The 13,653-nt window shown below is 30.0% G+C and overlaps 1 protein-coding gene across 1 annotated transcript in view; it reads right to left on the minus strand.

Moving 5' to 3' along the window:
- Positions 1 to 3,423: 3,423 nt before the first annotated feature.
- Positions 3,424 to 13,653, minus strand: part of LOC113385972 — a 153,244-nt gene continuing 143,014 nt past the window's right edge. The window contains exons 4-5 of the mRNA XM_026623789.1: positions 3,641 to 3,737; positions 3,424 to 3,536 (exon numbers count right to left, since the gene is read on the minus strand). Coding sequence (XP_026479574.1) covers positions 3,424 to 3,536; positions 3,641 to 3,737 — 210 coding nt within the window. The remainder of the gene's footprint in view (positions 3,537 to 3,640; positions 3,738 to 13,653) is intronic.

The following is a 13,653-nucleotide window of genomic DNA, read 5'->3' on the forward strand; positions in this document are numbered from 1 at the left end:
TACTTAAAAATTATATTAAGGTCTCGTAAACTAAACAACAGTGTTCACAACCAATAAGACTAACAACGGAAGAAAATACTTTTGTTATGGATTTTCAAACATTTCAGTTTTTCTCCTGTAGGAATCAGGGTGATGGCTGATTATACATTTTTTTCATCTTTGCAAATATTGTTGTTAAATTTTTAACTTCACTGGTTTTTGATATATCGGTGGTGGACCTTCATACTCGAGGACCTTTAAACCACGCTCTACCCTATTATATTGCTGTATATCCAACAAAATTGTAAAACCGTGTGTAAATTTGAAGAATTTATTTTTAACAAAAAACTTATGTTATATTGTTAAATACTATATAGTACAGTAAAAGCCCATCATGACAATCGTGCTCAACACCATTTCTTGCATAATACGCCACTTTACACCGATCTCTTTACTTAGCATATTTCTCTATTTCGCATAATGCGCTTTCATAGTTCCCTGAAAAACATCGTAACGAGGTTTTATCTATTTATGAAATAATCAATAAATTCTGATCTTTGCAATATTTTCTAAATAAACAAACAAAATGTTTAAAAATCAACTTACATTCAAGTAACCTAGCAATCGATAATTGCAGGATCTCCAATCTCGACCATTGGTTTTCTATGGTAGCACGTTTTTATAGTCACCATCGACAGTGACGATAATGTCATATATTACTGCACATTTTATTTGTATGCCATTATTATTGTATTCCATATCCGGCCATCATATTTATATTTAGATGCACAACCGATTCATCAACTAGATTTTGCAATTATCTACATCCGTTTAGTTTATTGCTCCGATAGTTATACCCCAATACGCTTGTCAAATATTTTATTGCCGGATATTCATCGAAATGATTTCGAACACTTCGTATTTGTACAGTAAACATGCATATGTTTTACGATTTCGCAGAAATAAATACAGCGAGCTCAACTATAGTACTGTGTTAATAATAATTCAGAGCAATTCAGAGTCAACTAGAAACAAAAGGTAATAAAATCGAATGATTTGTTTGTATTAATCAGCAATTACGTCGAGCTAAAAATGAAAAAGGAATATGATTAGTAAATACTAATAATAAACTGTTTTATTTAATTACATTATGCAACCAATAAAACTTTCAAACTTAACAATATTATGAATTTCACGTCGGTTAATAATTCTTGAAACGATTTCAAGTATAAAATAATTTGAAGTAATATTCGATTATATATGTTTGCATTGTGTCTAGTATATAATATAAAACTAATGGGGCACTTATGGGGCAGAGTGGGTCTTAAAGGTCCGCGGGTAGAAATGTCCTCCACCAATATTTCCAGAATAAGTAAAGTTAAAAAAAATTTAACAACTATATTACAGAGGGGAAAAATATGTATAACCAGTCATCACCTTGAATTTTTCGACGTTGCTATTAGAAGATAAACGATAATGGTTGCAAATTTATCACAAATGTATTTTCTTTCGTTGCTAGTTTTTTTGGTTGTGAGCACTGTTGTTTAGTCAACGAGACCTTGATATAATTTTTAAGTATACGTTATTTAATTGTTTTGTTGGATGTATTATTAATTTTAACTTAGATTCAACAGTTTTTTTATATTACCTATATAAAAGCTTAACCGTGGGTGGGGTAAAATAACCAAGAGAACCTTTACCTTGGTAAAGGCGTAAAATTATAATATTTAACAACCTATAGCGATCAAAACATCTTTTCAATAAAGAACGAAATATAAAAAAATCCATGAAAAAAACCTTCCAAAATGCTCAAGCATAATAAAATATCGACAATAGCTGCATCATTTATATGAATATTTATCGTTAATATTTTAATGAGCTAAAGACTCACAAAGACTAAAGTAGAACACATGTTATTATAGTCTATAGATTTTGTATGAACACACGTGCATCGCCACATAAAAACATCACAAAGGAACATATATATGAGCGCTCAATATGTATAATATTTATTGCAGGTACAAAGAAAACTGAAGAGAATAAACTGCGAATAACAATATAGACCACATATAGAAATGAGTTTTTTTACTGGTAAAGTGTATAGAATATAGCATTTAATAAAGTACAGCCAAGCACACAAAGACTGAATGACAGATTTGTTCCACGTATTGCTTAAATCGACAATGAGCAAAGCAAATGAATGCATAACTTGCAAAACAATTTTATAGACTCGCAAAATACCTACAGTGTTTACAGATAGACATACATATATGTAAATAATTATATGTTCTGTCAAAATCTGTCTTATATTAAACATAAAAAGATGTTTTTATTTTTAAAAAACTTACGTTCTGATCGCTGTTCAAACAAAAAAAGTCTTTAACTTTAATAGATCGGATATAGATTCACATAAGGACGCTATACATATTGTAATATTCCGATTTGAAAATATCGCTTAACGGTATGGTTATCATCATAATAAATATTAAAATTGTTCACTGTATCCCTATATTATGTTTACTGTAATGAAAACAATTTTTACTTGAAAATATAGATGGCAATATGTTTCCAAGTAAAAATAGCCCTCACAGCTGACTAAAGGATTACCCATTGGGTTACCATCTAAAAAAATACCAAGTAAGGAGAAGTTTCAGCCCAACAGCTTATAAGACGTAAGATTTTGATTTCTCTGAATATAATAGAATTAAAAAAAATATTTACTGTATCTCTATATAATATTGAATAACTATATATAGTATTAGACTATATTGAATCTCTATATAATATTTTTTGAATCCTAAGTAAATATGCTGATATTTGTATAAAATTTGATCACATAAAATTATAGTACTTATAACAGTAAGCTTGATTATTATTCTTTATTAAGATTATGATATATCTTCATGCTCAGAAACAGCCCAATAAAACATGTAATTAGGGATTCAAGTACCATGATACCTTAATTATTTAACGAGTAATGTAAAAAGTTATGTAACCGAACAAATATAAGCATTTATCTTTATTACTACATTAATGCCATACTGTACTCCGATTATATTAATAATTCTTTTCTACTTTATGGTAATGTATGCGATTTGACTAATTAGTAAGTTATGTCAATATTCAGCACCGCAGTATTCGCAGCATTATTACTTACATATAAAGATTACACATAAAAAACTAATCATGCGAATAAAAAAATGCACAGAAACTAATAAATTAGATGAAATACCATTCTACCAGTTAAAAAATTTAGCAATTACACAACCTGCATCTTGCATAGCATTGATGCAGGTTGTGTTGCTTTTTCTTTGGATATGATATGAAATAGAAGTTTGTTTATAAATTAAATCACGCGCGCAATTTGCAACCGGAATTCAATTGCTGAAGCATAATTACGAGAGGAAGGCATTTCCGCCTGACGTAGACACCCCATTAAAATAATTATATAATAACTATTTCTACACCTATAGCAATTCTAACAGTATGTAAAGAAAAAGAATATAATAGTCGCTTTCTACTACAATTCTGTGATTGGATCTCTGACAGCATAATAACTGCACAAAGAATGTTAATAAAAGTCAGAAAAGATAAAACAAAATTAAAGAAAAAATCATGTAAATATCATGGTTAATTGCTGATTATTATATATTTAACTTACCCTTGTTTGCTGCCATCATATCGGAAGGCGACTTGCGCTTATGAAGGCAAACACTAGTTCGTGACGTCAAAGTGCTTGGCCAAGGTATGCTTGGCGTCTGAAAAATGATAAAATTTATTATAATATGTCAAAGGATAATATCAAGAAATTTATAAAAATATCACTGTGACATATACTTTAAACCAGTGTTTCCCAACCGGTTATGGGTCACGCCCCACCTTAACACTTCTAAATATGTTGTGGCCCTCATATAAAATTTTTGACCTAAAAATGATTTTGTTTTTTAAGAAATATGAAAAATAAGCCTTTAGAAATAACTATTAAATTAACATCATAAGAGAAACATGTTATAGAAATTGAAATTTTCTACATTCAATCAAGTCAATTTCTTTCTTCTAACTATTAGAAGAAGAGGTTTGTTTTCGCCAGAAAATATGATCTGCTAATTTCATTATTTCTGGATATTTTATGGTCTTTTCCTAGAAGTTTTCTCCATATTATATATCTTTTCTCCATCTTATATATTTTTTCTTTTAAAGAAATATTTATCTTGATATTAAATATCTAAAATATTTATCATTACAAATCACCCAAAGCGAACGAGTTAAAGTCGTGTCATTTTTTAATTTGCCACTATGAATTTAAAAATTGCCCTCATAGCCCTGGAGTTGTGCGCTCCACATTGCGAATTATTGCTTCAAACTATCTTTATCAAACAGCATTTCCAATACATTAATATGCAAAAATTAAACCTGATGGAACAATTGAAAATATATAATAGAATACAATATTTTTTTATTGTTGGTCTCAATTGTAAAAAACTTGTCAATACCGATATATCAAAACATGTCGCGACAAATATTCTAAACAAATGAGTTTCTGATATAAAATGATATTAATAAAAACGATATTTTATTCGGACATTTATTACAATACGCCAGATTGCACTTGATATCAAGTCGTAAATTGTTATAATGATTTGTATGGTGTTTATTTCCGACTCGGATGTAATTTGCAAAAGTCTTAGGAATGGAAATACAAGAGTACAAACATAACACACGATCAATCTCGCCATTTATTTTCTCGATTTTATTGCCTACGCAAAGATATTTCATGGACTTTATGAAACAAGTGTAAGAAACACTGTTTACGATTCTTAAAGACGTAATCGAATAAAATAATAACAACACGAAGACATAAAGACTTGGTAAAACATTCAGACATTTGCAAGTACAAGAAACCGGAAAAAATAGATTGATTTTCGATTCTCACTAACTTTTACTTTATTATATTTTTTTAAGAACAACACTTGGCTGATAAACCAATAGCTTGAACAAAGTAAAATTTCGTCTCCTTTTTTGTAAATATCAAAATAGCATTATTGACATTTTTTATCATTGAACAATGTAATCAACTAGTTATTAATTAAATTTAATTTTTCTTAAGAAGTCTTTAGGATTTCTTAAGAAATATCTTTTTAGTGTTTCTGCGTACATGCTACATAAAACAGACATGATATTTCATCAAAACCAAAGTGCCATTAACAATAGGCTGCAGCCCTTGTTTGAAATAAAACAGTTTTGTAAATCAAATTATATTTGTATAACCACTAATCACGTCAAATCGTTGAAATAAATATCTACACACAACTTTTTATAATTATATATATCAATAAATATCTTATATTCAAATTTATACTATAGAAAATCATTGCACCAATGAAAATTTAAACATTCATCCCCGGTCTCCAGTGCTCTTCACAAATGCGAAATGCAAACGACCTGTTCTATGAATATCTCAAGTTACGAATATTATCAGAATAGCATTGGTACGAGTGTATTAAGACGATTATTATTATCATTATTATTATTGTTATTGCTACCTATAACGTTGCCTCGTTAAGGTCAATGACAGCTGTTTCTCTAAAGATTAGGCCACATAACTATGTGCAACTTCTACTGTGCTTCAAAAATTGAACCAAAATAAAATCACTCATAATGAAGTTGTAAATAAAGTGATATTTACCGAGAATGCAAATGAATCTTTATTACCTTGCATTTTAATGCGAAACGCTATCAAAAAGCACTTATATGAATTTTATGATCATTTTGTTAGAATTTAAATAAGCTTCGGTTATTAAGCATTTGAGGATCATAAAAGATTGAAGAATAACAGGAAAAATGCGAATGGATCATTAATGGATAATAACATTGTAAACCAACGCAAAATTGCCGGCAGCTATTAACACGTTTAAAACACAGAACATAATTTGTAACTGCATGTAACTTGTTATGTAGAGTCTCCAAATAATAAGTTCAAGTTGATTGTAAAGATAGGCTCCAAAAGGATTGAAGTGAAATTGAATTACAGTTTTAGAAAAATATATCGATAAACAAAATTCAAATGTTAATTATAAAAAATAATTTAATATTAAGCTTATTTCTAATCATTTATAGGAGATTAGCAAACATGTCCGTTGGATATTCCGAAAAACTTTATCGCAGAATATTGTATGAATATCACTTTACTATGATTGATAGAAACCCTTATGGGCCAATTCTGTCGTAAAATAGTCCAATGTTATGGCAAGGCTATGTTATATATATTTAGAAAAAATAATTGAATAAATCAACATTTAAAAAAAGGCTATGTTGCATATGTTTAGAAAAAATAATTTAATAAATCAACATTTAAAAAACATGGACAAAATCGACAAAAAACATGGACAAAAGTTTTACAATTTTTTTACAAAACTGAGAAACGATAATCCTCATCAAGATACATCAAATTACTTTTAAATTTTTGATATCGGTTCAAGCGTTTTTTGACAAACGCCAAAAAACGCAATTAATTTTTTCAAACTTTGACGAATTTTCAAAGTTAAACGACTTGTCGTAGTCCCTTAATATTTTAGTATGATCTAGAAGACCATGATAACTATCGCTAAAAAAATGATTGCATGAAAATTTTCCCAAAATAATTCACTCTCAAATCTCAGAATCTTTCTTTACCAAAAAGTAATCAGGTTGATTCCCAACCAATATCTTTCGAACGGTTTTTTAATTTTATAAATCGTTAAAACGTAGGCGAAAATTTTTCAGTTTTCTGCGATTTACAACAAAGAAACGGCTCGGATGATCGTTGCGCAAAACTGATAAACGCTAGTCGTCATCGAGATACATCGAATGTCTTAAATTTTTGAAATCGGTCCAGTCGTTTTTGAGAAAACGTCGATTTACGGTGAAAAAGCTGTTCACATACACACACACACACTTTTTCCAAATTTTTCTCATTCGATTCAGAATGGCTTGAAACGTCGGGAAAACATATTATTAGCGAATCGATTTTTTTATGAAAACATAAATATCTACTTCGGAAAGTTAATGAACCAACATTTACTTGAAAAAACTATTATTTCAACGAATAAAAAAAAGTAAAGTGTTTTTAATTCATATTAGTATCAGTGTAAAGTAAAAATCATTAATTTATAATATCATAAAGTATAAGTTTTATTATTGATCGACCAACCCCGGTAGAACAATTTAGCGCCTTAGGTATTTTTTATGGATAATAGCTCGCACAAATCAAATGCTGATCAAAGAAGTTGCAACTGAACCGAGAACAAGGAATGCGAGAATGATCTCTCTTGCGCTGGGAGGAACTAAGCCTCGCTGGTTCAACCGCATCTCACCGCATTGCGATAACCAGCATATACTTATCCCGCGAGCAATATATCATATCATATGCATTCAAGTCCATAGACAAACCAAGTTATAGAAAAATTAGACTTAAAGTTTCTCAAAATTTTATAAAATCATATTTCTAACTAGATATAGGTATAATTTTATAAGCAAGAGTTCCGGTTGATATCTCTGCTTCATGATAAGACAATTCCAGTTAAATACTCAACAAAATATCTCGGGATGATATTAGATAGCAAACTAACCTGGAAGCAACATACACTTTCAAAAATAGCTCTAGTAAAAAATAGAGCTAAGAAACTCTACTGGCTCATAGGTAACAAATCCAAATTACCTATTGAGCAAGCTACTAATATATAAAACAATAATAAAGCCGATATGGACCTATGGTGTGGAAGTATGGGGATGTGCAAGAAAATCTCACATTGATTCAATTCAATGAGCTCAATCAAAAATTCTGAAGCAGATCGTAAACGCTCCATGGTATGTCAGTAACAAAATTATTCATGACGACTTGAACATACCATTTGTGAAAGATGTAATTACCAGTACCAGTCATCGCCATTTTGAGAAGTTGGAATCCCATCTCAATGAAATAGTTAAACATCTTCTTCAAGAACCCCGATCTAGGAGGCTCAAAAGAAAATTTCCAATTGATTTGAAGATTGATCTATTTCGATAAGTCCATATCCCGCCCTTGATATTTACCTCAGTCATATTAGTTTACCACTCAATGGAGGCACCTATTGTAATTTTTAAAATTCAGCCGATTTATTTATGTGTGTGTGTATGACTGTGTGTGTGTATGACTGTGTGTGAGTATGTATACTGTGTAAGTGAGTTCAAACATAAGCACAATAGCTCATAGAATTTTGTAAATTCTGATTGCTGTTAAATAAAGTATATAAAAAAATATATATATCTCTGCTGGGCCACTAAAAAGATGCGTTTCACAACGTCTTAAAAACATTTCTAATAAAATTAGCATTCCAAACAATGTTTAAAGGATATAATACACTGAGGTATACAAATTGCAATTGCGAGTGTAATGGATATTTATTATTTTATTTTATTTTTCTTGTAAAAGCTGTTAATACCATATCTACAGAACATGTAGTTATTTCATGCGTAGGTGTGTACATATGCATCCATCGACTATTTTCATCATAAATAATAACATGAGTAAAACGCGGCTTTCGTTTGCACAGAAAACTTGGAGCTATTAAACACAATGATTGCTTTTGGCTTGTGGAAGCTCATTCCTTATTGGGATCGGATACCTTCGCAAGAAGAACATGACCGATTGTAAATGACAAACGATCGATCGAAAGGGTAATACGATTGAAAATCTAATACCATTTTTCATTGTTCAAAGTTTCAACGCCGTAATGAGAAAGTAATAATGTATTTATTGAAGAATACATTATGAAAGAACAACATTGGTAAATTATTATACTGATATATAACATTTATCAATAAATTGTAATAGAATAATATCAATCAACAATTAATAAATTGTAAATTTAAGGGGCACAACTAGTGTGAAATTTTCAAAAAATCGAATTTTCAATTTTTCCATATTTCGATAGGTTATAGCTTTAAAAATAGCATACCAAAATTTAAATCGATATCTTAAATAGTTTTTGAGTCACATCCATTTAAAGAGTTTATATATAGTATATAGATCATTTAATCTTTAAATCCGTTTTTCTCGAAACCGCATTTTCCGAATTTGCTGCAGCGATTACTCAAAAACAAATGATCCGATCACTATCAATTTTTTTTACATGTTCTATATATAGTTCTCCGTAAAATGAACTATCGATTTTTTGATCGGATCAAAAATCGAATTTTGGCAGTCCAAAAACGACCAACATTTTGGGTAAAATTCGACTTTTTTTAAAAAACGCCGTCGTTTTGTCAATTTTTGATTTTTTTTCTTCATCGTAGTTCATTTTACAGACAACATTAAATAGTTTAACGAGATTTTTTTTTAAATTTCATCCACGTAGAAGGCCGGAATCACTGCAGCAGTGAAGGGCCTTTTTTGTCGCGCCGTTGGAGATCGACGATAACTTAAAAAATATTTAATTTTTTTCTTCAAAAATTTTACTATGTATTCTTAAAACATGTATAAATATACTCCTAAAATTTTGAAATTATTGATAAAGTAGTTTTTTCAATATAAATTTTTTAGGCGGTTATACTAGTTGTGCCCCTTAAATTCTTATTAGCAAAAATGAGCAAAGCGGACCCAATCAAAACTACTTAGAATAATGACAAGTTCAACCTGGTATATAAAACTGTGCCATATATAAATATATAAAGTCTTTATAAAAACAAGATCCACTAATCATTATCAAAAATTATAAAATCACCCCAACTCTTACACTTGTTGCTCTGATGCTCCTTGCACCAGAATTAAGAAGACTTAAAAAATTATAGTGATAATAATATAATATGTGAATATGTGAATTATGCGATTATTCTTCGTGGTAATAATATAACTACTAAGCATCAAACGTCTATCTTACGAATAAATTTATCACACATGACACGAAAATGATACGATTCTTTACCCACAGAACATAAATTTTGCTATTACTCATGTTTAAGTACAGCTTCAGCTAGCATGGCATAAATCAAAATAGAGCCGATGACCAATGCCCTCTCTGTGCATTATGGAAATATCTGCATTAATCTCAACTAGAATCATGAACAGCCGGCCCACGTAATTTCAAGTTTTAACCGGCTCTTCACACAAATATTCATGAACAATAGATCAATACAGGCAAATCGCTATACTTCGTAGATGCTAAGGTTAGTGCCACAGCACTTTTGACTTTCAAGTTGTGACCCGTGGACAAAATAAATACAAATGATCCTTGACATTTAAATTTTACTATAGAGTACAAATAAAATATGTATCAGGTATAACAAATCGTTTACGTACTGAACAAAAGAGTATCACGACAAGAAAAATATCTATTTGCGATTAGTTGAGGTGATTCTGTCAAATTATCACACTTCTTTCAATAAATGTTACTAAAAATGCAATAAAAGTTTTACCAAAATAAATACACCGAAGGTTTTTTATAGGATCTTAGATAACTGAAGCCAGTTCGAATTTGGTTGAAAAAATGTGAGAAAAACTATCGTGGGTAGAGAATGGGTAGAGAAGATATTCTGATTATCATTCTATAAATAAAGCTTTAACAAAATTTTATAGAGATACATATGTGAAATATCGCCATTTTGAGAATATCTTCTTCGCACATTTTGACAGAATAAGTTGAACCAAGTGTCAACGCATTTACTTAATAACTCTTAATTTTTGAAACACCTGAGTAAACTCTCCGCTTGATAATAAATACATGCATACGCTTAGATATTTTATCAATACCGTTTTCTTTATTTATTATTTAATTATGTTCAGCCATTATAGAAATGTTTATATTGAACTCGAAATAAATCATTTACTGACGGCCCACGTAATTCAAAGTTTTAGCCGCCTCTCCACAAAATATCTACCAAGAACAATAGATCACTATAGGCAAATCGGCCCGTTGTTGAGGTCGATGTTTGTGTTGGTGCGCTCATGACCCGCGGACATGAGAAGTACAAAGAACCTTTGACATTGAATTATTATTACAATACAAAACACAAACGTGTACTAGCTGGATCTCCTGTCAAATCGTCTCGACAGAAATATTCATCAGATCAAATGCTGTATTGTACAAGGTTCACATAATTAAACATTCACTGGTACACAGCAAAATCTTCTAGAAACAAGATTGATATCTTGCTGCGTTGCGTCACAATCTGCGATCGTGGATGGAGATATTCCAGCCTATAATTTGTATATATAATAATCTAATTGTTATTCCTAGATTAGTAGTTTAATAAAAAAAAACTTCAATAATATATCAGTAGAAAATATATATTAAAATTAGTAAGTCCGTGGACAAAATAAAGCTCGTATTGAAATCAATATCCAGTTACAGACTCTACGTTTAGCGTTTAGCGATACTGCACAATTTTTGCCGACGCAAATGGGGTAGAATGCGTTTTTTGAAAAATTAAATATTTTTTATAACTAACTTGTACTGTAATTTTAAAATAAATATGACTAAAACGCTGGTATCATAAAACATGTCCCTAATAATAAGAAATAAAATGTGTCCCAGGGCAAGACAAGTCGTGTGTCATGAACTGAAACCTGATATAGATAACAGACAGTTGATGTTGATATGGGTATACAGAGCTTTCTCCGTTATAACGATATTGACTTTTCGTGATACGGCCCGAGCTTTATATTATGTATCAACACTCGTCTTCGCGACGTTACATGTACTAGCTACCAGTTCGAGTGCAAACAGCGATCAATAACACTCGACGGGATGAAGGTAAATCAAATTTAATACATAGAATAAATGTAATGTTATATACATAAGCAAATGTGATTCAATATCGTACAATGCGGGGGATTATTAAGCGAAATTTCTTTCGATTCAAACCATTATACGTTGCTCTACGGAATGGCAATATCAAGTTACAGATTCTACGTTCTTCAGCGACATTCAGATACTCAATCAATACGCTGCTACGCTAAATTGATTATTATTTGTAATGATTGGTAAAATTAGGTTAGAAGCTACTTTATCGGTAATTTTATAGTAATAATGGGTGGTACTGCCCTAGGGCAGATCCGTGAGCTGAGTTAAACTCCAACACGATTCAAGGAAGAATTGTGTGAGAAATTTCCCGTTGTCATTTCACACCGCAATGCCCGAAATTGCTATTCGCAATTGGAAACATATTTTGATCTATATTTTCAAGTGAGTCATAAGCATCACTGCTGCACAATATCATGTTCAATAGACTAAAAACATAAAATATTGATTAATACTATATAAATGAACTAACAAATTCATCATATTTCAGTATCGCATTGTATATTGTATTGGTATTCGTGTTATATACAAAATCATTAAACAGAGAATATCAAATTCCATAAAACGGTTATGGAGCTGAATTCATTTGCAAAAATCTCTATTGGAAATGTTTAATGCCAGAGGGTTTCAATTCGTTTCAAAATCCTCAATGAAATATTGACACATTTGTCCGGAAAGTATAACCGCGACCGGATTTATGCAAATTCCGCTTTGCCGCCCTGTGAAATGAATCCAATTCAATCGGCAGCTTGCATAACAATTAATCGCATTTCAAAATATTCAAATATGAGTTAATAATTGTTCCGTTGTATGTATATAATAATTGTCCATTGAATTGATATGGAACAGTATAAAATGAATAAGTTATTTTCTTCGTATAGAATCTGATTATCCGATGTCCATGGCGATTGTGTTCCAATTACGCCAAAAAATGTTTTGACAGTCGAAAAGCAATTATTATGTTTTGAAATATATACTTTTTGTTCAAATTTGAAAAACAAAATTTAATCAAGATTCTTTACATTCGATAAAAAATAAAATATAATAATTATTTATCCAAAACAAGTATTGAAATAATCGCATATTAGATTAAGGGACCGTAAAATGGATCAATATTATGTAAAATAGATGAAAGGCTATGTTATGTATCAGTTTTCATATAAAGTGGTACTAAAAATTATCAAAATTCTATGTGGTTGCTGTGCAGTTATGTGTTTTAGATAGAAAACCTAACCTAGAAAACGCACAAATGTCAAAAAACGATTTTATATTTTATTTTAGAGATATGGCTTGATAACATATGAGTGATGTTTATTTTTTTATGTTTTTATATTTTTATGAATTTATGTGCGAAGCGTCTGATCGCACAGCAAATGCATTGTATTTTGATAGTATTTACTAGTATTTTGTATCAAAATATACGTAAAATAGCCTTGCCATAACATTGGTCTATTTAATGGCAAAATCGGTCCATAATTGTCGGTTATTTTAATTTTTATAATTTTTTTTATCTATTTATTCACTTATGTAAAAAAGCTCTTGAGTCGATTATGATTTGATTGTGTATTCAATAATGAATTAGAAATAACTAGATTTAATAAGTTCAACAATTTAAGACTATTGAAACATAATGACCTATTGACATGTTAGGAGAAATTAGGAAATGTAGGGAGTACAAGATAGTATTATACAAGTTTAAACACATACGTACAGTTTCTACATTTTGTTAAGATTTTGCCATTAGCAATTGAGATAAATACATAACTTAGAATAGATTTGTTTACAGTAAAGTAAAATTAATTAACTATTGATTTATTTTGTTAGTTCGCGATTAAGAGATAGAGTGTGTTTTTGCTCA

The sequence above is a fragment of the Ctenocephalides felis genome, unplaced genomic scaffold (genome assembly GCF_003426905.1).
Source record: "Ctenocephalides felis isolate EL2017-DRISC unplaced genomic scaffold, ASM342690v1 CF-g0.4_SCAFFOLD_03571, whole genome shotgun sequence".
Classification (NCBI taxonomy): Eukaryota; Metazoa; Arthropoda; class Insecta; order Siphonaptera; family Pulicidae; genus Ctenocephalides; species Ctenocephalides felis.